Source organism: Plenodomus lingam, assembly GCF_022343315.1.
Source record: "Plenodomus lingam strain CAN1 chromosome Unknown contig_14, whole genome shotgun sequence".
NCBI classification, from domain to species: Eukaryota; Fungi; Ascomycota; class Dothideomycetes; order Pleosporales; family Leptosphaeriaceae; genus Plenodomus; species Plenodomus lingam.
Window position 1 is genome coordinate 1,340,917 of NW_027093932.1, and position 24,629 is coordinate 1,365,545.

Here is a 24,629-nt window from a genome sequence, read left to right on the forward strand (position 1 = left end):
GCAGTTTTTCCCATAGACATGAACATATGAATGGCTTCCCAGAGTATCTGTGCAGAATGGCTTGATCAGGCACTTGTGACTCATCAGTGATATGGTAAATGAGTATACGTGATCTCCCGCGTGATGCTCGGACAGAGATCATTATTGCTTGCTTGCAACACATGTTTCAACGCGGCAAGCTGCGCTGGATGCATAAGGAGATGTCCAAGTAGAAATGTCAGCGCTCAGAGCTCAGGCCATGCCCCCTTATTGGACACATCGGGAGCCACGCCTCCGCAATCAAAGACACAACACCCCATCGTTATTCTTCCTTCCATCTTATGATTATGCATAATGCTGCTTCTTTTGTTCATCGGGTCCAGTCAAAGACTAAGTAGTGACACCGTTCCCCTATTCCTCTCTTCCTTTAGCGCAGAAGATCGAACAGAACAGCAAAACTCCAAGCCATATAAATGCACCATGGCATATCTTTCACTGCTTGAGGCACAAAGCAAGCAGTAGATTTACGCACCGAGAGGATTATATACACCATTTTTTTATTCCTGTCCATATTCCGCCGTGGATGAGCCATGTGCCAAAAGAACCGCAATACCTCTACAAGCATAATTATATCTGTCAAACCATTCAGCACATTTGACATGCTCCTGCTCTATCAAGAAGGTAGGGGCCAATGACACATGCGACCAACTTCCCAGACATCAGACTCCCAATACTTGACATGATGGCGATGACTCTTCCTTTGGAGACGCGGCCTACGTTTCTGGAACCAAATGCGAACAGTCCCGTGACTGGGTCATCTAAAGCCGCACCAAGATGATAATGTGGACGCGTTGTAACATGCAGGAGGCTGTCATGGGTCACAATAGGGTTTGACGTCTACTTGCTTCAAGGGCAAGCAGGTTTCGAGTGCATACGAAATACTAAAATGTACATGTGTGACATTGTAGTCGAGAATCGGGCTGATTAGAAAGGGATGAGGGGGTTGGAGGTGAGAGATTTGAGCGGGAATTCATTTGATGGCGTTCAGAGGTGAAGGCATGCGATTGATGCTGATGGATGGGTAGATGCTAAGAAGAAGGCTACCAGCTCGGTGTATGCAGTTAGGGGATTTGGTGGGATATATGGCTCGGTGGATGGTAGTGGTAAGCCATTCTTTTTTCTTGGCATGGCTGATTGACTGTGACTTTGGGGAGACTGCAGTCTTTGACCACTGACTGTTAGACAAATGGGATCTACTTCTGGTGTAGATTGGCGGACATGAAGTGTGTGGAGTATATTAGAAATTGTTGATAGATATCAACCGATTCAACGCCAGTCATATACTAAGCACCTCAGTCAGAAGTTCTGTGCCGGTGCAGATCTTGAAACGTGCGAGAGTTGCTCAGATGGAGGAGGGTTGATATCAGGTGCAGTCTTTCTTAGTAGTCTTACGTTCTCGTGAAAGCACTGCTAAGTTGTAGTATGTACCCAGCAAGTATGATCATTATAAACTTTTGGAGGCTATCGGTCAGGGTACAATCACCTTGATGATGCGTAACGGTGCTTCAAGTAGTAACCATCCACTGTGTGCCTGTTGGGTACGTGGGCGCCTCTGGAATCGAGTTGCATGTGCCAGCCTCGCGCAACGGTAGAACCCGTCCTACTAGTACTGCGAATATGATTGAATGTCTCTTCTGAGCCTGCGGAACTTGGCGGAAAGGACATTGCGCGTCAGTATGTGTGTGATGGGAACACGTGCAGCGGATGTACTGTAGGTATGAAGTGAGGTCGGAGCCGGCTGACTTGGGTTCCGATGGAGGCGCATGGACATGAAGCTACCTACCGGCACCGTATAGAGTACGGTACCGACGGTATATCATTATCCGCCCCCTTGTGTCTGTATAGCGTCTTGGTCGCGTGCCCTGTGCTGGATGGACTTGTGCGTCTGCCACTTGCATGGAAACAGGTCGCCTGGAAACGATGTTCAAGTTATACTTGCTGCTTCAGAAATGGTCTTGTTGTCAGAAGGTTCGCGTGCGGGTACGGGTAGATCGAATGGCACTGCGTGACCACATGCCAACGCTACTCTACCGTCTGCCTCTACATCGTCTATCCACAAAGGCTTGGGCTGCAAAGCCTCGCGAACACCCCCCATATATACACACCTTGTATGGGTAAGCTGATTGAGCAACACCACACCACACACAACCGATGACATATGACGTCTCCGCGGTCATCTCGGCTCATTGGCTCCCTCCAACTCCGCTAGGTCCGCTACATGCTGCTCACACCTCGCACCTACTCCCTAGCCCAAGTCGCCGACCAAGGCCGAAAGCGAGCTGAGTACTCGTACTTCACCTGCGCTGTGTCGCGAAAGGAGTTACAGGCAGAGGAACGTCGTGCGCGAAAGATGCTGCTGCTGCACCAGACTGGCGCGGTCAAAGTTGGCGAGGTCGTGAGGTAAGTTCTCTGGCAGTCGATCAACAACCTGCGGATTGGTATGCATGGACTAGGCGCGTCTGAGGGCCGGTGGACAACTCCAGTTGGCCCTCTCCAGTCCCCATACAACAGCGTTTACATGTGAAACTATGGATGGAGATCGCCCAAGTGTTGACATGCTGCAGATATACCGTCACATACACACCCTCTGAAGATCGAATTCTACCGCCCCCAGCGCATCTCCATGTTCGCATACGCAACACTTCGGCCATTCCACTACGCGCCGCATACCTCCATGGCCCTTACACCATACACGTCTCTGCATACCCCTCGACGTTTAATCCAAACAAGAAGGCCAAGGACCCAAAGCTCTATGGCGTCCCGGACTTTGAGCCAAACGTCAAGGCTGGCGGATACTGGAACACGCGACTGACGGTACCAGACCATCTCAGGAAAGAAGGGGCAAGGCATGAGGATGCATCACCAAAGAGTGCAACTTGGATCATCGAAATCGCCTCGCAGATCATCTTCTCGAATTCTGCCTCTGTTCACTACGAGCTGTTAGTGGCACGCGACGAGCGTTCACTGGACCTGGGCTTTACAGCTGTCACTGGAAATAGTCAAGGTGTCCCAGGCAAAGTCAAGGATCACCAGCAGAACAAAAATGCCAGCTCCAATCACCCTGCTCGCACCAAGGGCGTCTACTCCAAGGCGGTCAAATTGGTCGTGGACGACACATCAAGTCTTTGGAATAAGCCAGAGTTGCCACAATGGGAAGACGAGGAGGATAACAATGGACTAAAATCCAAAGACTCACATCCATCGCATACGCAGAAGAAGCAGGACAAGAAGCAGCAGAATATCCATTTGGTGCTTGTGACACATGGTCTCCACAGTAACTTGGGTGCAGATATGCTATATCTCAAGGAAAGCATCGATGCGACTGCCAGACAGGCCCGAGAAGACCGTAGAAGACGGCGACAGGAACAAAAAGGGTCCAAGAAGCAGAATGACAACGAACAGAAGGATGTATCCACAGCACCTCTGTCTGGCGGCCAGGACCAAATATCTGACCACGAGGACAAGGACGAGGCCGACGAAGAGCAAGTCATTGTTCGCGGTTTCGATGGCAATGTCATTCGCACTGAACGCGGCATCCAATACCTAGGCAAACGATTGGCCAAATACGTCTTACGTCTGACACATCCTGATCAACCATTTTTCCCCATCAAGAAGTCCATGGGGCAAAAGTTGTCGAGCACATTCTCTCCAGCCAAGGACAAAGCGGATGAGGGCATCCCTGCACATCACGGCAGTACGGTACAGCAGCAACCGTCGCCAGAGGAACCGTTCAAGCGCGCGTACAAATTCACGAGCATAAGTTTTATAGGTCACTCTCTTGGAGGTCTTGTTCAAACGTATGCCATAGCGTACATCCAAAAGCATTCTCCAACATTTTTTGACACGATCAAGCCAATCAATTTCATCGCATTGGCATCGCCGTTCCTCGGCCTCAGCAATGAGAATCCCATCTACGTAAAGTTTGCTCTGGACTTTGGCTTGGTTGGTCGAACTGGACAAGACCTGGGCTTGACCTGGAAACCTCCGACATTGGCGAAAAGTGGCTGGAACGCTATGGTGAGTGGGTTTGGGGGTCAGTCTCCGAACCATCGCAGCCAGGACGATCCGGGAGCCAAGCCACTGTTGCGCATTCTGCCGACAGGCCCAGCACATGTGGTCCTTCGCAAGTTTCGTAATCGAACACTCTACTCCAATGTAGTTAATGACGGTATTGTTCCCCTTCGCACTAGCTGTCTCCTCTTCCTTGACTGGCGAGGTCTTGGTCGAGTGGAGAAGGCCCGCCGAGAAAATGGACTCATTGGGACTGTGGCTGTATGGGGATTTGGACAGATTACAGGGCAGAACTCCTCGCCGAATCCGTCGCGGGTAGGCCTGACCGACGATGCTGGATCGGGCACGGAGTCACCAACATATAACAGCAACGACACGACTGTTCCACTACCTAGCGAGGATCTCACCAACCAAGATGACCAAACCCAGACACGAACTTCGATAGAGCCTTCGGCACATCAGTTTCTAGATGGGAGAAAGAAAGCACCCGATGGCGAAGAAGAAGAAGACGAAGAAAACGATCAGTATTTCCAACCTCAGAATACTCTGATGCAGTTGTGGAGCTACATTCGACCTACGGGTAAGCATACATCAAGAGATAAGAAGATGTTCACTCGCAGCCAAACAATTTACCAGGAGGATGGAGAGGAGGCGGCTAATCAAGGCGAAACGGAGGCAACGGACGGTCAGGATGCTCAGCAACAGCGGAAAAGACCTCAAGCTACCCGAGGAGATTCTATAGCTACCAACAGCTCCAAAAGCGCGCGAGCTCCACCAAAGACAACGATTTTTGAGTCAGCTGGCGATATTATCAATCCGCCTGTTCCAACATCATCGTGGATCAACGACCCTTCATCTCGTGCTCGTACTATCTTCCATGACCGAGTGTATCATCCCGAAGACATTCCTCCGCCCCCTATGAAGAAGAAGGCTGGCAATCGGTCGGTTTCAGGAGACAGCACGATGTCACAAGCCTCCGCTGCGAGCGTTGATGAAGGCGTGATGCGTGTCGAGGAGAAAATCGCTCGCGCCTACCACAAAGATCTCTCCTGGCGCAAGGTGTTGGTGCGATTAGAGCCTGATGCACACAACAACATTATTGTCCGGCGCATGTTTGCCAACGCCTACGGTTGGCCGGTGATTAAGCACCTCTGTGACACCCATTTCGCAGAAACCTACTCCGCGCAGACTCGTGATGAAAATGAGTCGGCTATTGATCGTGCAGCCGGTGTCGAAGTACCTGTCAAAGAAGACGGCGAACATGTCAAGGGCCAGGAAGACACGAAGCCCCCTGTCGACCGAAGCGAAAGCGAGATGCGAGAAGTAGCTGATGAGCTAGCTCCTCTGAAGTCCCCAGGAGTCAAGTATCCAAAGAGGATGGACACTGGAGATTCTGCGCGTAGCATAGGCTCTGTGGATTGGGATAGTATCTACTTTGAAGGCACGAGCGACGAGGAAGACGATAGCGACGACCGCACTGCGTTTCAGAAGTTCTTACAACTCAACAACCCCATGGCTGCAAAGAGTTCGCCCCTACACTTGCCGACTGCGGCACCGCATACACCTGATACCAACACCAAGGGGACGAGTGATGCAGAGATTTCGGACTTCCTGCACGGCGCCTCGCCCATGGATGTTCACAGAGGTCTTGGGGCTAGTCCGAGTAGTAAATCGAACAGGTCGGCGAGTCGTGAGCCAGATGCGTCACAGCCCATGGGAAATACCTTTTTAGGCCAGGGATTGATAACCGCAAGCCCGCCTGCATCGCCGACGGGCAATCTGAGTCAAGTGGGCTTAGCACCAAGCTCACCAAAATCCCAACGCGTGAGAAGCGGGAGTACTGGAGTGGGTGAACAAGTGGCTAAGATGACGAAGCTGGGTGAAGATGCCAGTGGCTGACGGGCGTCTTATGGACAAGCGGGAGAGAAAGAGGGCAGGGAGTTTCAGGGGGATTATACAATTTAATGCTGTTCTTTTTCCTTCTTAGCGTTTGTGATAGAGGTTAGGGGGCGCGGTAAGGAAGATGCGCGCGTGTTGTGTAACACAGGTGAGTATATGAGTCGCAGCAGCATGGCACTTGCATTGGATACCCCAGATCTTCAGCCGGACAATTGTAAAGTTCCTTTCCTGCTCGATGGCCTATGTTTCTGTGTCCTGGTACTTTTGCGTCCCATGAGCTCGTGTTGATATGCCCAAGTCACTTTTCTGGTCACTCTTTTTTTTTGGAGCTTGCAATGGTGGTTGGTCTCTTATGACCTCGATGTCGTTCAATCCTGTTACACCGCTCCCCTTCGTCAGCGACTGCACATGCACATGCAAAACATCAGCAGCCATCTTGAAGCTACTCGGTATATCTAACGGGCTTGCTTTTGGCAGAGGCCTCGCCGCTTGTCACCCTAGACAGTCAGAAAGTAGGCGACACAGCACTGACAACAGGTCTACCGGCATCAGAATACACAGCACTGACAACAGGTCTACCGGCATCAGAATTTCCACTTCACATCATATCCTACGCTCATTTCCTGTCCATCTTCACTCCACTCTTAAACTGCGTCACTGTTTCTGTTTGGTCGCGCCTTCCGTTTGCCTGGCGACTCGGCAACCACGTACGACCCGTGGACAACGCTCGATCCGCTCCAATCCTCTTCACAACACACAAACACCAAGCCAATCACCCACAGTAGCAGAGGGAACTGTATACCTCCTCGTTCAATATGTATGCGGATAATCATATCCTAACTGCGCAACTGTCGCCAGTCGCGAACAGGAACAGGCCACGGCCCGCTGCCTTCCTGACCGGTAGGCAGAGGCGTCGTCTCACCCGCCGCTCTCACCTGCCACAATTTGCCGCGGAAGCAGCAGCAAGTGAGTCAAGCGAGTCAAGCGAGCCTACGGTAGTCCAAACAAGTATCAATCTCGTCGCTCCATATGAAGCCATGCGGACAGCAACTCCACCCGGCCCGGCACACGGCACGCTGGGTCGTATCTCGCCTTCCAGCTCAGACTACGCCTATCCTTCACGTAGACCGACTTCAGCAGGTACGCCTATCGCAGACGCAGGCGGCAAGAAGAAGTTTGGGCTCTTCAATTTGAATACGACCAGGGCCACTGACCCATCTGAGAGCATGGCCATCACCTCGCCTTTACCCCCGATGACACCTTCCAAGGCTAAACAGTTGCTTGGGTTTCACCCCGAAGACGCTCGCAACAGCAGAGACAGACTAGATAGCCCTTCTGAACAGGTGAGGCCACCAATGTTCTTACAGAGATATTCGTAATCGCTAAGATCGATCAGCTTAGAAGCAACAAGTCGATCAGGTCCAAGGATGAGAATGTAGATGTTAATCCAGCAAAGAAGTTGTCGTTCTGGGATAACAATAAAAAGGGTTTGAAAAGATTCGACATGCGACCACGACATACAAAGCATGCCAAAGACGGAGGGTATGTCGCGTCAGGGATCAGGTCCTCTTCGACCGGGAACGCTGAACTGACGTTGTTGAACAGTACCCTTGATGCCACCTTCGAAGGCTTTCTCATGGATCCGCGCATCGAATTTCAGTCGTCACGACGTAATCGCCGCAAGAAAGCTCACAAGTCGCTTCATAGAATGGCACCGATTACGGAAATGTCGCACGACGGGTTGAACGCCGCATATCGTAACATCGAATCCAATACTGAGTTGGACGTCATCTCTGAGTATGAATCCCCTGGTCCACAGGCCCCTCGAAATGCATTTTTCCTTCAACGTTCCCAGACAGAGTCGGTGATTACCAGCCTTGGTCCCTTCACGCTATCAGAGGGCGACATCTCACCGTCTGATAGGGACCACGAAGACGTGGAACAAAATGATGCGTCGCATCTAGGCTCTCAGGCAAATCCAAACCACTTGAAGTCGAAGCAGCCAGAGGCTCCTCCATGGCGCAGTCCTCTGCAGCGTTACGAAACCGGTCTTCTTGATGATCTCGAGGAAGAATTGAAGCTTCATGTGACGAAATTGGATAGGTCTGACGCTGCTCGAACCAAGCTCGACGCAGAGGTAGCGGAAATGAAGAGGAGGCATGTTGAGTTCAAGCGCGAGTTTGAAGCAATGGAGCAGCAGCAATCAGTTAGGTACAGCAAGCCGGTGGACGCCAGTGATACTGTCAGCGGTAAAGTCAAGGGGAAGAACAACAATATCAACAACGGAAACGAAGATGAAGAAGAAGATGATGATGATCTAAACTCGATCAATAGCAGCATCGACATCGACGAGGAACCTGTCGTGTGCGAAGCACGTGCCATGACATTCGTAAACGCAACTGGACTTGTGAAGCCCATTTATATCACCAAGCGCAAGACGGATGTCGCTCTACGCTCAAAGAACGACGAAGGCTCTCTGGTAAGGGCACTCATGAGTACAATATGTATCTTGCTAATCCTATTCAGCTTGTCAGCCCCACACACATGCGCAACACTAGCTACGACCGCTTCACAAAGGATGCCAAACCAAAGATGTCCCGCAGCGAATCACAACTGCTTGTCCAGGACTGGGTAACCAGATATGATCGCAACCAGCAACGTCCGGTCTCTGAACGCATCGACCCCGACGTCCTCGCCGATCAAAGAATACCACCCGCTCCTTTTCCGAAGGACGAGCCTGGCTCTCCCCATCCACCGCGAAGCTCTTCGAGATATCACTGCCTCCAGAATGGCCACATCTTCCGCGCTATTGATCTTAAGAAAGTTCCAGACGAGGTCGGCATTAATAACTTGGAGGTTCGACCGTATCTTCGGACTCACTCGGGCATTAAGCAGCACGTTCGTGTTCCGGTTTCTTGCGGTAGATGCGGAGAAGATGTCGACGAGAAGCTTTGGGAATGCAAAGTCCCCGTGTGTCACATTGCTGTCTGTGGACTGTGTGCGGTGAACATGCGGATTGAGCGGGAGGAGAGGGCGGTTGCAAGTCGCGTGCGTTAGAGGGAGCAAACAATTAGTGTCTTGAACAGGGAGTGGAAGTTGAGGTCATGGAGCGAGAATACATGAATATTGAAGGACTGGGATGGAGCGCATGTACGCTTTTGATATTGCGGACATGACGGTCCAGCTGGGACCTGGACGAATGCAAACGTCGGGTCTCTATACGGGAGCTTCTTGGAGAAGTACCTAGAAGTTCCCACAATGCCAATTCCTCAAAATTCGGATTCAATCTGCGTCCACGATACCACTTGATACATTTCCACAGTCAACGCCCAAGCATAGAACTCTTCACAAACACTGGGAAAGAAGATGCTTTCATCAAGATGTGTAATTTCATTCCCCCACGTCCATGTCAGCACATCTCTCAAATAGTGTGGAACCGCTTCTGACATGTGAATCAGACAAATATTCAAAATCCATCCGAGTTTACCCAAACACATCTCTCCAAATCTGAACCCCCGATCCATCATCGTCCACAAACCCCAAACCCCAAACCCCAAACGCAAACTCTCGAATCTTCCAATGCCAAATCCATGTTCAGTCCGAGAAGCCCATACTCACACTCTCCTCGAGCACAGGAATGTGTTCTTCTAGGATCTCCGCTTTGTCGCTTTTTTCTTTGCGATTGCGATTCTGGGGCTGTTTTTGTGGGGCATGACGGTGGATGTTGGGGTTTCTGCGTGTGCTTCTGCTTGGCCTTTTGCATCTCCTTCCACCCCATCAATATCCATTTCCCTCTTACTCTGGTCCCGAACATCTCCTTCCACAATACTCTCTCCAGTACCATCAATGTCCATCTCGCCCCTGCCCTGCGCCGTCTCGGGACTATGCTCAGTGTCGTTGGCGGTCTGGGGACGGGCGGTGTTTGGTTGTGTGGGTGGGAGGGGGTTGGGGGGAGGGCTGGTGGTGGTGATGGTGGTGGGGATGGGGAGAGGGGTTCTTGTGCTGGGAGGGGGGATGGGGGTGACGGCTGGGAGGATTCCGACGAGGGAAAGGGCGGGGGGGTTGGTCCTGTGGGTGGGAGGAAGTCTGGTTGAGATGAGGGTGGGTTGGGGAGGTGGGGTACTTGTGGGAATGTCTTGGTTGGTGGTGGTTTGGGGGGCAGGACGGCGGGCAGTGTGAGGAATAGGACGGTTGGGGTTCTGGTGAGTAGGACGGTTGGTGGTTTGGGGAGCAGCACCGTTGACAGTGTAAGCATAACCACCATTGGCAGCAGAAGCACCACCAAGAACCCCCCATTTCTCACGATAATACTTCACAACCTCAATCCCCATCATCTCCTCCCCCGCACCCCTCGAAAACAACAACGCCACCCCAATCCCTTCAAACTGGCTAAACACGCTCCGCCACGCCCCCTCCCACCCCTGCCTCGCCACCACATGCTCGTACCCAGACCCCATGTACCAAAACGCGACCAAGAAGTCCAAGAGCAAGCTGCGTAGCGGACTGCCGGTAAATGAGGCCGTGCTTCGCCACACATGCTGGATTATGGGCGGGGTCAGGGGGAAGCGGTGGCCGATACCGTGGAAGATGGTGTGGAGGGTGTGGTTTAGGAAGGGGGCCGATTGGAGGAAGTGGGCGAGGAGGCAGGCGCGGATGGAGGGAGGGATGTAGAGGGGGAGGGATGGGGGCGTGGGTTGAGGTGAGAGGGGTTGAGGTGTGGTGGGAGTTGGAGGCGCGGTGGGAGGAAGGATTGAGGTACCGTTCTGCTGATGTCCCGGTTGAAGGTTTCCGTTCTGCTGAAATCCAGCTTGGGGATGTCCGCTCTGCTGATGTGCGTTCTGTTGCTGTCCACCCTGTTGCTGTCCACTCTCCTTCTGTCCACCCCCAACATCCCACGCCATCCCCTTCCAAACCCACGCCTCGCGACTACACCACGGCACCCAAACAGCCGCAAACCCAACATCAACACCCACCGGATAATCCCCCGTCAACATGAACCTCAAAAATAGCCCAAAGCTATCCATCTCCATCTGCGAATACTGCAACACCATTTCCGCCTTGGCTGCCTCAACACGCGGTATCTCACTGCGGCCTGTCGAGGCGTCGGCGCTGAGCTCGGAAAAGGGCTTGCGCGTCATTTCTGGTGAGGAATCGTGCGGGGTCTTGCGCTTGATGTGGAGGCCGGCTGTGGCGCCGTTGAGGGAGAGCATCTGGCTCATGTCTCGGGTGAGGAGTTCTGAGTTCACGGCCAGGAGGCGGATGGGAAGCGTGTAGTGGACTGCGGAGAGACCATGGCCGATGATGAGTTTGATCGTGGGGCCTCGCATACTGTGATTTGCTGTGCGTCAGTTTTCGGTATCGGAGGTGGGATGGGATATGGCGTGGAGTAACGAACTAGGATGTGTGGTAGGCTGGATGCGACATCTTGTCCTGGTGAGGGGGCCGGCATTGGCAAGGTTCTGGAGATGTGGTCGTGGGGGGAGGAGGAGGTTGATATTGTGGTGAAGGTATAGTGGTGGGAGGCGGAAGAGATGGAGCTCGGGGTGCGTTGGAAGCCATGTTGACTTTAGATAAGTATGGTGATAGCTCTTGAACAACTGCGGATGTTGTCACTACGCTTCAACCCAGTATCCCTAAAACCCAAAGTAAAACTTCACACCAAGAGGATAGACTCGAGGAAACAACAGAGCAGTATCATACTCTATATACCACACCACCACGCCGCTAAACACAGACTTCGAGACAACCTCCCCTTCACCCTGGCAGTGACCAACTATCTACTATATATCCGCCGTAAAGCCTCAAAATAATCTAATTCACCTCGAAATCGAACCCGGAAGCAGAGTTTCTTACCTCGACATCAAAGTCAAAACCCCAAGTCCAAGTCCACTCTCACCCTAAACAACTGTCGACCAGTTTCCAGAACCCTGACCCATCCAAACTCACTATCAACTGGCCCTACACGACTTTTAAAAAAAACCCCAAGATGAGAACTTTTCTTTCGTTTGAAGCCATGGGGGCGGGAACATATACACGGAATACCATCACGAGACATGACATGACACAAATATAAGAAAGAAAAAACGGTCAAAGGACCCGGGTATTGTAAAAACACTACCTAAACACCAGCACTCACCTATCATATAACTTTCTTCCAGCGCAGGTCTTTTAAATCTCCACTGTCGTTTTTTTCCACAAAGCAAAAGCCATCTCATTCCTTCATACCATCTGTGCCCTCCTCCTCCGCCATCTTCACCACCCGATGCTGCACATCAATCACATCCCCTTCCTCATCCACCTCTTCCGCTTCTTCCTCCTCTTCCTCCTCCTCACCCTCCTCTTCTTCTTCCTCAGCCACCTCCTCACTAGCCTCCCTTGTCGCTACCCCATCCTTCACCGCACCCTCTACACCCCTACCAGCCCCAAGATGGCTCCCAAACGAAATAGCAGTCATACTACCGGACCGATTCAAAAGCCCGTGATGCCCAACCTGCTGCTCAATTTCTTGCACTTCCTCCTCATCTAACTCACTCAACTCACTCTCGTCGTCTGCATCATCATGCACGGAACCGGGAGCACTGGGCTGGACTTCATCGTTGATCACGCTGGCTGCCGCGGTTGCAGGCCCACTGTGGTTGGAGTGAGTGTGGTCAGGGTCGTTGTCAAATGTGACTCGTAGCTGCTCGTTTAAGGCTGGTGCCGTCTGCGTGTTTTCCGTCTTTTCCGGGCTTGCAGGACGCGAGGTGAGACTCGAGAGAGTGGCGTGGAGAACTGGGGGACTGCGGATGGGTATGGATGTTGGCAAGGAGGTGGATGCGGCTGCAGCTTTCTGAACACATGCTTCGGCTCTTCGGGCGATTTCACGACGCCCAATGGCTTTGGTGCGGGTTTTGAGAGGGAAGTCGGCAGGAGGAGCGGCTTGAGGTGGTGCTTGGGATTGTAGGGTGCTGGATTGGTAAAGGTAAGGTGTGGTGTTGGGGTCGTGTTGACCGTCGACTTGGACTTGCATAAAAGACGATATGGGCAGGGCGCCTGGTGGTACAAGTGGGGTGGTAACAGTCGGTCCGGATTGTGATGATTGTGCGGGCTGTTGTTGCTCGGTAGATAATGGAGGAAGGGTGGGGCTGATGAGGGTGTATAGCATGGCGTATGTATCTCCTATGAGATCGTCTATGGAGAGCGATTTCATCAGTCCGTTATTGAGGCGCTTGAGCTCAATGGCGTCGCGGAGAATGTCTAAGACGGGGTGTTGAGTCGTCGGGTTCTGACACCAGGCTTCCAGGCGAAGAGCGAGAGCGTTGAACTCATCATGGTTGACCGACTTGAAGACCGAATCCTCCTGTCCGTCAGGAATCTGGCCAATCCTCCTCAGCAGTCGCAGATATCGTGAACACAAATCTTGCCACAGTTTCTGATGCTCAAAAAAGTCGGTCTGCTTGCGGCGAACACGTTTAGCTAACGCTTCAAAGTTTGCCTTATCTGTCGTAAGGTCCAGAAGCTCAAGGAAGTAACGCGTGTATCGCGTCGTGTAGACAAAATGTCTACCAGGGCGTTCATTTTCTGGTTTCCAAACTTGTACAGCCATGGTCTTGGTAAACATCTGCTGTGTCAACTCGTGCTTGGCTTGACTGGCAAGCTGTGTGTCTTTTCCTTCTTCGTAAATGATATGAGCTGAACGCGAAATAATGCGGTGGTGCCAACTAGACTTGTCCGCAGTTCGCAGCGCCTTCAACACAGCAAGAATGTATCGCTCCCAGTCCTCTACGCCTGTGGGTTCGGGGACATTGCGTGAGTACAAAGAATGAGCGAGAAGTTCTGCCCCCTTCTCGTAGCTGATAGCGCGGCGTAGGAAGAGTTTGTGGGTAATAGAAACCAGCTTGTAATGCGGTTCGAGGATTGGTTCGCCGCTGCGTCCCTTTTTGCAGGGCAGAGCCTCGATGGCACTGATGAAGGCGTCGACGACCTCTTCCCATCCTGGCCCTTGCTCCGGAAGATTGGGAGCACCGGTAGACTCGGCATAACGCATCAGGTCGTTGTTCTCGGTCCACATTTTCCAAGTGCACTTTCCAAGCATGTAGTAATTCCACCACTTGTTGGGGTGAACCTTGATAGCTCGCTTGTAAAGAGTGCTGGCAAACTTCCATGCTGTGCAGGGCTTTAGGGCAATGAACGTCACGTCTCTGTACGTATTTTGGCTTTCCGTATTGCAGAACCTTTTCTCGGCCTCGCGGAGTTGAAATGCTTCCATGTCAAAAGGCTGCCTTGATGAAGCATAGATGCGATTGCCAAAGTCGGTATACATCTGTGCCACTTTGTCCATGGTTTGGGGGGCCGCGTCTGCATCGCGAACGGCACAGGCCACGGCCATGATATAACAGTTAAGGGCGGCTCGTTGAAAGTTGACCAGTTCCACACTGTTACTGTTCAGTTTATCTGCATTCCATGACACCGCCTCTTCCAGTTGAGTATCATTTGTCTGCGCAAGGCGGTACCATGTCTCCCAACGGTCCACGGAGTATTCCAGATCTTGTATGAAGAACGCTTGAGCATAATTCAAATCCTCTGTCGGCCCCTGTGTCATGCGCTTCTGGGAACGGAATTTGCTAAGAGCGATATTGCCCATCATATAGTACCAGCCCTTTGAAGCAGCCACTGCTTCTTCTGCGGATATACGCTTGGTGGGCAGCGAGCCAATTCCCTTCAAGCAACTAAAGAGCGTCACAGGGTTGATGGGAGATTTGATGTAAGCTGAGATGATCTTCCGGTTAAAAGAGACGTCCTCATTCTGCTTGGGACGACCCAACGCTGCATGCACCTTTTCGATTGTTCCTTTGAGCTCAGTCTTGGGTAGATCTTTAAGATCAACCTTGGAAACTTGTGACATGATGAAAGGAAGGAGACTGAACGCAGTCTTCTTGTCGATGGCGTCAGGCATAGCAGAGAACTCCTGACACTCTAGGGGATTAACAAAGAGCTTGAGTCCATAGAGATCGAACAAGACTTGACACATTTCCGTCGCATAGCTATTTCCATCAATGACATCATCCAGACGAAGTAATTCATCCTTTGCTTGCCTGAGGAATTGGCGATTGGATTGATGGCAAAAGTGGCGAACGCCAGTCGCATGATGCACATGGCGAAGGAATTCAAACAGGTCGTCGGAAGGCGTCGGGAAGTCTTTTTGATCTTGGGATATTGCTTCACGGAGCAGATGATACTGTAGTATCCAAAGCCGCAAATGTATATCATCAATCCGCGCAGACATGGTGACGAATGTATGTGCTGGCAGACCCTCGATTCGCGGCATAGGAGTCTGGTTAACGCGAACCAGATCCCTGAACATGTCTGCGGCTGAGAGGATGCGCAAAAGTTCATTGATGATGGCCATGGACGATTGCACATGCTCATACGCAAGACAGTCAAATGCAGACTTTTCATCTCTGATGATGCGAAGAATCTTAACAACCATGTCGTCGATTACGCGGAAACGTGTTAATAGTTTAGTTTGACGATCCGGCAATGATAAGTCTTGGAAGTTTGAGGATGCGCAATCATTAGTGAGAGTTTCGATACTACGCAGGTAGCAAGCCACGACTTTTGGTGGATAGTCAATTGCTTCATATGCTACCCTCAGCCTGTGCCAGAGCGACAGGCGGACGTTGACATTGGCAGAGTCTAAAAACTTGCGCATCTCAGCGATAGGTGATGATTGGTCAGCTTGGGTCCCAACTGATAGCTCTGCGCCGCTGCCAATGGGAGATGAACTGTGGGCATCGGTGTTTTCTTCGCCAGGAGCGAGCGCGCTGGCAGATATAGGTGGCGTCGTAGTCTGATCTTCTAGGATCGGTTCTAAGCTTTCGATGACCGTCACTGGATCTTGCTCATCCTGGTCAAATACCCTAAGGAAGAAGTCCTTCATGCTAATTCGAACGAGCTCGCGGTCGATAGCGGCAACGGATAATTCTGGCATAATGGCATTGTTCTGTAGCTGGACTGTATGATCTCCTAGTGAAGAGAATATGCTCTTGAGCTCTGCCATTGCTGATATTGTGTGCTCTGGTGGCACCTCTTCATTCACGCTTATCTGAAATACCGAAGCCCAGATATGACGAAGAGCAAGATCATCCATTACCGGAGCTAAGTCTGCAGCGGACCGAAGTTGCATAGCATCTCGTGCAAGCGTTGACCACCTCTCCAAACGATCCCTTTGGAGAATCTGGGTGTTGACATCTACTTGGCTGTGAGGGTGTTTGATCAATGAGTATACATCTAGATGTAATTCAAACAAGGTCTCCACAATCTCGATTTGCGATGCATCCTGCGTGGAGAGGTGATAATCCTGAAAACAATGATGAGCCTCAAGCATGCGCCGATTTGTTCTATCGATTCGATCTGACATGCGCTCGTAGATGTATTCGTCGACGTTGACGATGATTTGGACCAGGTTCCGTTTGAGATCTTCGGCCCATCTAAACCGTGTGTAACTCGTATCGTGATTGGACCGAGCTTGCCCTTGCGGTGAAAAGAATTGGGGGGACAGCAAGGCCTCCATCCAAGCGAAGGCAACCTCCGCAGTAGATAGCCAGGCATCATTCACGTGGCGTGTGAACGTGCCTAGCTTTTGGTCGCATAGCATGGGTTTGCTGCAGAGTGATCCTGAGCCTGACTTTGCGAACCCAAGGAAAGCATTCAAACCAGCTTCGCGCGTCACACCAAGCAAGTCAAAAGACTCACTACTCAGTAGTATCTGGGCCCCTTTTGGATTCCCGCTCTTCAGCGCCAAAAACATATCGCATGCGGCTTTATCAAAGGGATCTGTCGCTGTGACTTCCGGGAGAGCATTTAGAAGATCACGGAGCTCTGATGGCTCTTTCACGTTCTGAATGCCAAGTCGTGTGTAGATGTCTTTGACAATTTCGTATAAACATTGATCGGCGTGGGTGTATGGCTCGAGTTGCTCTTCCAACAACTTGGCTGCATCCTGGGCGGCCCGTCCACTACTGCCAGCAGCTGGTTCAATGGTAGAATCTCGTCCACGAATGCGCTTACTACGAGATCGACCGCCTTCAGCTGTCTCGGGCAGGCCTGCCGAATCTGTTGATCGCTTGCGAGACGGGGGTTGAGGGGGCTCCGTTAGAGATGTGGCTGCCCCTGGATCCTCGGTGTTGACCTCAGCACCGCCGCCTGAATCTTCAATCATGGTATTTTCATCGATCGCGGCACCTTGTAGGCCGCCTGTTGCTACACTGACAGCACTTGCTTCGTGTGGCGCTGCTTCAGATGGCTGCGCTGTTACCAGCAAGCTGGGTGCTTGTGAAGTAAGATCCGTAGCTTCAGTTGATGTTTCAGGCTCACTTTGTTCCGGGGATCCACTGTTAGATGGGATGTTGAATATGATGTTGGATCCTGGCGCTGCGTTGTACGTCATTCCACGTTGTTCTGCGATGAACTGCTGTAAAATGATCTCGCCGACGCCGGCCCAGTCCCACTTTGAAGGTGTTAGAGTGATGCTCTCTGGGACAGCCTTTGTTATTGCGGGCGCGGTGTGGTGAGCAACTTGAGCTGGCAGTGGCGCGAACGGGAACGGATTCAGACGCTTCTTCAATGTTTCTGACAGCTTCTTCCGTTTCAGTGATAGAAATGGCGTTTGCATTAAGGAGACACTGTCCTCTAGATTCTCGACCAAATCCCGCAACTGCTGCCCAGCGAACCCCACCTCGAGACCAGGCAATTGTAAGACACTCTCCCACTGTTCGTCATTGCCGTCCAGAACGGCCTCGAGACAGTAGCGTGTGAGACGCTTGCTGCCCAGCATGGCTGATATGGAGGCGGCTCGCATCCAAAGATCAAGGTCGGTGTCCTCCTTGTCCAGAGCTTCGGCGAAGTAGTTGAGCGCACTCCGGGTATTGTCCCAGACATGGGCTTGAGAAATATTGCCATGTTCATTGATCCAATACTGCATCGACTCCAACAGAAACTGGCCATGGTTCTTGTAGGACAAGTGGAGGATCTGAGGTAGTGTGTTGGGCGCACTGTCGGCGGCGCCTGTTGATTGGACGGGCCCAGCCTCGAAGTCGTCTTCGAGGATCGAGTCAAAGACCAGCTCCTCGCCATAGATTTCATGGCGCTTGTATTCGGACAGCGATTCGGTGTACTTGAATATTTCCGACTCGAAGAGGGCCTTGTACGCCGCGGCGGTCTGTTGATAGGACTGGGGGCCCTCGGAGTGGGATTTGAGGGCGGCTGCGTACAGCTTCAGGGCCTCCTCGATCTGGATTTCCTGGGTGTCATCGACATCCTCTTCGGCCGTCTGCTCGGTGACCTCGACGTTCAATGGGTGCCATACGGAAGCCTTTAGCACAGCCGCCTTGGACTGTGTCGTGTTAGCGTGAGCGTGGGGCTCATAGGGAAGTCGCCAGGATGTTGGTGACAGGACGGATATTTCGATCATCTGTCCTCGTGCCTATCCTCATCGTCTGGGCTCTGGGCTCTGGGTGTTCACGCATATCATCATGATGCGTGCAGTGATGGAAACCTACCATGATAGAGAGGGCCAGAGCGGCCGTGAGCGAGTGGTGGTGTGTTTAATTGTTGGAGAGAAAGAGCGTACAGACGGGTGGGAATACGCCTACAACATCGGCGGGATAGGAAGTGGGCGGGGGGGGGAGGGAGGTTGAGAGGAAGGAAATAATGGGTGTGGACGAGGGACAGGCCCGAAGTGTGACGTTGCCGTCTTCGCCTACCTCTCTCTCTCTTTCTCTCTCTCTCTCTCTCTCGCTCTCTATCTGGGCCCGAGTGACGCGACGCGACTGTGAAGAGTGATATCGCGACAGGGATGCCAGTCTTGGCACCGGCGGTCCTCCGCGCGCTTCTCTAGAGTCTCCAGGAAGCTCACGTTTCACGTCCTCAGAGTTGAATGTCGGCTTGCCTGTCTGCCCGCCCAAAGGCTTGACAATCAACCTGCCAAAGCCCTCGACTTGCCATCATCGCCTCTCTCTGGACAGAACTGCCCTCCCACCGCTCTCCATCTCCCATTCACTCTCGCCGGCTGTCTCCCCCTCCCCCTCCCGCTGTGTGCGGTCGCCAATTGAGCCATGGTCACAGCCCCAGCAGTTCCTGAGTATGTGTTTGCGACCTCTCCCATGTGTCCGTGCCCATCCAAAGTTTACCAAAGTGCCATGTGCATTGTGTGCCTGCATGCACGCAAACCAGCCTTGACATGTCGTCCCTGAGACACATGTTTGAAACATGTTGCTCTCCGTGGAATGGCATCCCAAGGCTGGCCTGTCTCACCCAGCACCAGACCACCAACAACCCACATCTAACAAGGCGATAGGATCTACGAGGATGAGCTGCAGTCGTCGGTCGAAGCACGCTCAGAGTCTCTCCAGACGCTCCGCGAACTCGGTCCTCCAGATCTTGTCCACCTCATAAAACAGCCCATCAAGTCGACCACGAAGCAAGTGTGTGCAACTTCTCCCCACCACCAGACTGTAACAAGGAACCGTCTTCTGACAGGTCACACAGGTCGGTGTCTACCACCACGTCTCGGGCGTAGACGCTTCTTCTTCGGCCAGTTTAGCTGCCTACATCAATACGCTCACCTACTCGCCGCACGACAAGCAACACAAGGTCGTCTCCGGCCTATACTGGTAGGAAGACGCACACGGGACACAGTGGTTTTTGCTGACCGAGCAGCTGCTACAATGCCTTCTCAAGGCTGGACATGCGTGTCCAAGTCTTCATCCCAGGCACAGTCGAGAGCTACTGCATCGACGAGCGGGGAGACAAGCGCGTTGCGACCGACGACCTGTGGTTAGAGACGTATCTGTGCAGCGTCTTGCGCGCATACTCGTACGCAGACGATGGCTCGGGCGACACCATTAAGAAGATTGTTGGTGTCCGGCGCTTCAATCCCATCACAAGCACCGAGAGCGAGCACAAGTTCTTGGACGCTGCCGAACGTCTGTTCTTCCAGGGTAGGGTCGCACCTGGCAATGCGCAATGACAATGGCATGCTAATCATGACCAGGCTGGCAACTGGGCTCTGATCCCGAGATTCAAGTCCCCAATCTTGTTTCCAACCACTTGACAACTGGTCTTCTTAGCTACATCCACACTACTGGTCGCTACACTTCCGGTATCAATCTATTCGAAAAACTACGAACCCGCGACCCCGAAATCTCATCGCTATTGGCCCGTGTATACATTGAAGCAGACGAGGAAGTACAGGCTGTAAAACTTCTGCACGAGGCGATACAGGAATTACCCATGGACTACTCACTGCTAGACTGCCAAGCAGACTTTTGCAATAAAAAGGGTCGTGGAGATCTCGCACTCGAGATTGCGAAGAGAAGTGTCGTATCCGCACCTAGCGAATTCGGGACTTGGGCGCGGCTGGCAGAAATCTACGTCAGCTTGGAGCAGTGGGATCTCGCCCTCTTGACTCTCAACTCATGTCCTATGTTCACATATCAGGACAAGGACGCACCCCGGATGCCGGAACCCCAGAGAGTCTTCCTGCCCATCATGCCCGAAGCAATGTGCGACGAAATCGAAGACAGCAATCTCGACGACATTGAGCTCGTCCACCCAACATTACGGAAACTACATGCCGCAGGCTTCAAGGGCACCTTCCTCAAAGCCTACATCCTACTCACCGAGATCACAAAGAAGATCGGATGGGACCAACTTCTCAAAATACGCTCACAAGTCTTCGTCATGGAAGAAGAATACCGGCACGAGAAAACGACGACACACGCTGCCAACAACACTACCGCCGCCCCCCACTCTCGCAGCGCCAGCACAACCGCCCTCCGTGCACCCTCCCCAAACACCCTTGCGCAAGCCAACGGCCACAACGAAGCCGACGAGCGCCCCTCTACTGATGCATCTACAAACGGCGATACCCCCACCGAAGCCTCCGCAGCCGTAACCGCCGCTCAAGACTCCCTCGAAAAGCCCGGTCACACCGTCGCCGCAGAAGTCGTCAAAGCAGGCAGCGAAGACCCCCACGCACACGATCACGACGCCTCCTCGTCCTCGCACCCCAGCGGCGGACCCACGTACACACATTTCCAGAACAAGCGCCTATGCGAACGCTGGCTGGACAACTTGTTCATGGTGCTGTACGAAGACCTACGGGTGTACACGATATGGCGCACGGAAATGGCGCAGTACCGGCAACAGCAACTACTCTACAAGAAGAGCGCCGAGGAATGGGAGATTCTGGGCGAACTGGCAGAGCGTCTGCACCACCACGAGGAGGCTGTGGAAGCGTATGAAAACTGTCTGCAGATCAAGTTTAGCCCCAAGGCTATGCGTGGCGTGCTGAAATTGAGCGAGGAGCGCAAACAAGTTCGGGATGTTTGTGCGGCGCTCATTAGACTGGTTACGTGGCAGTATCGGTGGTACTCTGAGGTATGTCTTTTCTTTTCGTTGTCTTTCACTACACTCTCGACTCTTGGCGTTGTCGCCCACAATACTCTCTTCCTCTCCTTCCTCCTCTCCGATCACCTGTACTAATACCCTACTCCAGTTCTCCCCCAGTCTCCTCTACACCATTCGCAAACTCATCGAGGAAGAAGGCGCAGTCAAGATTCGCAGCATCATCCAGGGCACCAGTCTTCCCCAACATGTCCTCGATCTCACTCACCAGTATGCCGCGCTTTGTGCGGCGTTTAGGAGTTCGGGTAGCGATGGTTAGGCTGCTGTATTGTTCTTCGTGATGTTGGTGTTGGTGTGAATGAAGGCGGGATTTGGTGTGGAACATTCGAAGTAGGAGTGCGATGTGGAGGGGATACGGCTATATACATTTGTAACATTTGTAATGCTTGGGAGCGCCAGTCGTGGTCATTTTGATTGGCCTTTTTGCATGGCCGTTGATGGTGCTGGTGCTGGACTGAGTAGAGCGTACTGTAGTGCATATTCATTCACATAGACAGGCTGGTTAGTGATTGTCAATGCCCTCGAAGGTGTCAGGCATATTCGAATACTTGGCCTCATTCCCTCATATCCTAGGTTGTGTCTCGAGCACCGCGGCTGCCACATCACACCCACGAAAAGAACGAGGCATCAACTTCTCACCATCCGCTACAGCCGTGTTCATGTATATGTCATGCCTTGCAACCAATGTATTCATTTTTATCGTCACAAGATCCGGAATCGCTTCAGACGCCCGTAGCGCGCCCTACCACGTAAACCGTGCCGGAAAGTGGTTGTGTGTAAGAAGACCCATGAAAAAGCCCAGGATGATAGAACACCGCTCCATGCTCCGCATACACCATCTTCCTTTCCCCCAAAATTTCCCAGCAGCGTAGATCCAGAGACGGCCCCCAGAGAAACCGCTTAACGGTAAGACTTCTGGTACCTTGCGCGCGCACCTGGACCGCCAAACTTCTTGGGCTCGCACCGCCTGTTGTCGGCAACGAGCAGTGTGCGGTCGTACTGGACGAGGGCCTGCTTGAGCTGGTTCTTCGAGTGCTCGTCGACATACTTTTGGTAGTAGGCGATGATGGATTTGGCAATCGCTTGACGGATGGCGTAGATCTGCGAGGTGTGTCCACCGCCGGAGACGCGGACGCGGATGTCGACTTGGGCTGCGATAATCCGTTAGCCATGTCCTCTCCTTCACATATACACAAGTCCCGTATGTATTTTGGAATGCTTTTTTCTGCAAGGATGCGTACCGAACTTGTCAACACCGAGGATCAGGATGGGCTCGTAGACCTTGAATCGCAGGATGTCGGGGGTGACCAGGGAAAGAGGCTTTCCGTTGACCTTAACGAGGCCCTTGCCAGCCTATGTATCATCGTGAGTAATCTCTTCTGGATGCGCGCTCCATCGTATGGCATTCGGTATGTACCTTGCAGTGGGCGACAGCTGTTGTGCAAAAATACGTTAGCTTCCATGATTCTACCGTGTATACACATAACAGCCATTCGACAGGCCTAAAGGGGGGACAGTCGTACCGGTCGCAGTCTTCTTCTTGCCGAAGCATTGCACGCTCTGGGAGGCCATATTGACGACTGTGAGGTTAGCGTACGATGAGGGTGGTGGGCGTCGGGGTTTTTGCTGGCTGTGGTCAACGTCGTAGGCGAAGATGTTGGTCGTCGTGGGTTGCTTTGCCGAATTACTGTGGGCGTCCGTGCGACGCTAGTCTCGGAAACCACCCATCACCAATTGGATCTTGGCGTTCCCCCTCTCTCCAGACACCTTCTTCGCCCCATGGAGTATGAAAATGTCGTGTATCGCGTCTAGTGTTCGTGTTCTCGTGGATGCGTTTCCTGGTGGCAGGATGTACATGTTTTCTTGCTTCGGTTCTATTACTTGATTGACACCAATTATCAATTTTTTCCAGAAGTTACTTTTCCATAATGTCCCGCCAACTGTATGTCTTTGGCAGCAATGGCGAAGGCCAGCTCGGTATACCAGCTGCAGACATCGTCGATACCCCAACCTTAGTACCAGACCCTTTGCCACTCGAGGACCTGGTATCCATCCACTCAGGAGACAACCATACCCTTTTGCAGATCTCCAACACCACCCTCTACGGAACAGGCTCCAATCGCAAAGGCCAAATAGCGCCGCACCAGGTGCTCAACAACAGCCACCGACTGGAGCGATTCGAACGACTCCAGTCAGGTGGGAATTTGGTAGCAGCTACATGCGAATCCTCTGCCATTGTACTCGTTCCCCGCAAGAAGCCAGACTTCATTCTTGCCATGGAAGAGTCGCTTGGTGAAACATACTCCACGGTGCCGTTTGGGCCGTCGACACCCGCGCCTTTTCAACCATTCACTTGGATCTGTACGCTGGGTTACAGTCACTGGGGTGAGCTCGGTCGTGGGGATCAGATTTCAAGTACGGCTGACGTCCCGCTGGGGCCTGATGCACTGAGGAAAACCCTTCCTGGTGCTGCGATCGACTTTGCCGCGGGAGCGTGGCATTATGTTATGATTTTCGAAGACGGCACCGTCTATGGCTGGGGCAAGGCTCGTCTGGGTCAACTCGGGGATGCACTCGACGGCAAAGTCACTGAACCCACAAAAATCCAAGGCATTCCGTTTAAGCCCAGGAAAGTGGTATGCGGCAAGGACTTTAGCTATCTAGTAGGCGACCCATCCACCGGCGAACACATCGTCCTCGGCAAAGACAAATTCAGCATCATCTCCAACAAGCCCGAAACCGTCAAGGGATGGAAAGACGTCGGTGCAACCTGGCACGCCATCGTCGTCCTGCTAACCGACGGCACGCTCCTCGCCTGGGGCAAGGAAAATATGTGGCAACTCCTTCCACCTAGTCTGCCTCTCATCGACAAAATAGCAGTCGGCTCAGACCATGTTCTCGCTTTGACGACCGACGGGAAACTCATCTCTTGGGGGTGGGGCAAGCATGGCAACTGTGGCAATCTATCCAGTATCGGACGTGAAGTGAAGAACGACATGCTCAGTGGGTTCTGGAATGAACTCGAGATAGCAGGCCGGATCGAAATGATTGCAGCTGGGTATTGCACGAGTTTTGTGATTACGCGGCGGGGGGAAGGAGATGAGGAGATCAAAGGTGAAGGACAATGAAGCGCTGATTACTATGGGGCCATTTTACGCCTGTAAAAGAGTCCATGTCATCGAATCTATTAAAACATAATGACTATCCCCAACACCATATATCCAACCATCCCT

General features: G+C 52.4%; 8 protein-coding genes across 8 annotated transcripts; 4 read left to right on the forward strand and 4 right to left on the reverse strand.

The window, feature by feature from the left end:
* Positions 1 to 1,009: 1,009 nt before the first annotated feature.
* Positions 1,010 to 1,704, reverse strand: IAQ61_002544 (uncharacterized protein; the record flags this gene model as incomplete). Its single annotated transcript, XM_066095582.1, has 3 exons — positions 1,010 to 1,238; positions 1,432 to 1,446; positions 1,523 to 1,704. The coding sequence occupies 3 exons, from the start codon at positions 1,702 to 1,704 to the stop codon at positions 1,010 to 1,012; spliced, it is 426 nt and encodes a 141-aa protein (XP_065954418.1).
* Positions 1,705 to 1,888: 184 nt separating this feature from the next.
* IAQ61_002545 (uncharacterized protein) lies at positions 1,889 to 6,227 on the forward strand. Its single transcript, XM_003834399.2, has 2 exons — positions 1,889 to 2,439; positions 2,604 to 6,227. Exons 1-2 carry the CDS (start codon positions 2,258 to 2,260, stop codon positions 5,947 to 5,949), a joined length of 3,528 nt encoding a protein of 1,175 aa, XP_003834447.1. The 5' UTR covers positions 1,889 to 2,257; the 3' UTR covers positions 5,950 to 6,227.
* Positions 6,228 to 6,734: 507 nt separating this feature from the next.
* Positions 6,735 to 9,258, forward strand: IAQ61_002546 (uncharacterized protein; the record flags this gene model as incomplete). The annotated part of the gene is made up of 6 exons (XM_066095583.1): positions 6,735 to 7,292; positions 7,346 to 7,491; positions 7,555 to 8,428; positions 8,476 to 8,997; positions 9,024 to 9,099; positions 9,134 to 9,258. Coding segments are annotated over 6 exons (2,301 nt in total), but the record flags the coding sequence as incomplete, so codon positions are not given.
* A 338-nt stretch (positions 9,259 to 9,596) lies between these two features.
* Positions 9,597 to 11,546, reverse strand: IAQ61_002547 (uncharacterized protein; the record flags this gene model as incomplete). The annotated part of the gene is made up of 3 exons (XM_066095584.1): positions 9,597 to 9,854; positions 10,839 to 11,269; positions 11,345 to 11,546. Coding segments are annotated over 3 exons (891 nt in total), but the record flags the coding sequence as incomplete, so codon positions are not given.
* Positions 11,547 to 12,160: 614 nt separating this feature from the next.
* On the reverse strand, positions 12,161 to 18,699 carry IAQ61_002548 (uncharacterized protein; the record flags this gene model as incomplete). Its single annotated transcript, XM_003834402.2, has 2 exons — positions 18,489 to 18,699; positions 12,161 to 18,322 (listed from the first exon to the last, which is right to left on the reverse strand). The coding sequence occupies exons 1-2, from the start codon at positions 18,489 to 18,491 to the stop codon at positions 12,161 to 12,163; spliced, it is 6,165 nt and encodes a 2,054-aa protein (XP_003834450.1). The 5' UTR covers positions 18,492 to 18,699.
* A 344-nt stretch (positions 18,700 to 19,043) lies between these two features.
* Positions 19,044 to 21,655, forward strand: IAQ61_002549 (uncharacterized protein; the record flags this gene model as incomplete). The annotated part of the gene is made up of 6 exons (XM_066095585.1): positions 19,044 to 19,069; positions 19,286 to 19,412; positions 19,477 to 19,601; positions 19,648 to 19,928; positions 19,982 to 21,369; positions 21,488 to 21,655. The coding sequence occupies 6 exons, from the start codon at positions 19,044 to 19,046 to the stop codon at positions 21,653 to 21,655; spliced, it is 2,115 nt and encodes a 704-aa protein (XP_065954421.1).
* A 641-nt stretch (positions 21,656 to 22,296) lies between these two features.
* On the reverse strand, positions 22,297 to 23,082 carry IAQ61_002550 (40S ribosomal protein uS9; the record flags this gene model as incomplete). The annotated part of the gene is made up of 4 exons (XM_003834405.2): positions 22,297 to 22,547; positions 22,638 to 22,749; positions 22,814 to 22,830; positions 22,920 to 23,082. Coding segments are annotated over 4 exons (543 nt in total), but the record flags the coding sequence as incomplete, so codon positions are not given.
* A 242-nt stretch (positions 23,083 to 23,324) lies between these two features.
* Positions 23,325 to 24,524, forward strand: IAQ61_002551 (uncharacterized protein; the record flags this gene model as incomplete). The annotated part of the gene is made up of 1 exon (XM_003834406.1): positions 23,325 to 24,524. One exon carries the CDS (start codon positions 23,325 to 23,327, stop codon positions 24,522 to 24,524), a length of 1,200 nt encoding a protein of 399 aa, XP_003834454.1.
* Positions 24,525 to 24,629: the final 105 nt, after the last annotated feature.

Coding starts and splice junctions, on each gene's coding strand:
- IAQ61_002545 (XM_003834399.2), top strand. CDS start 2,258: ATGCTGCTCACACCTCGCACCTACTCCCTAGCCCAAGTCGCCGACCAA. Junction 2,440..2,603: donor AAAGTTGGCGAGGTCGTGAG/GTAAGTTCTCTG, acceptor GACATGCTGCAG/ATATACCGTCACATACACAC.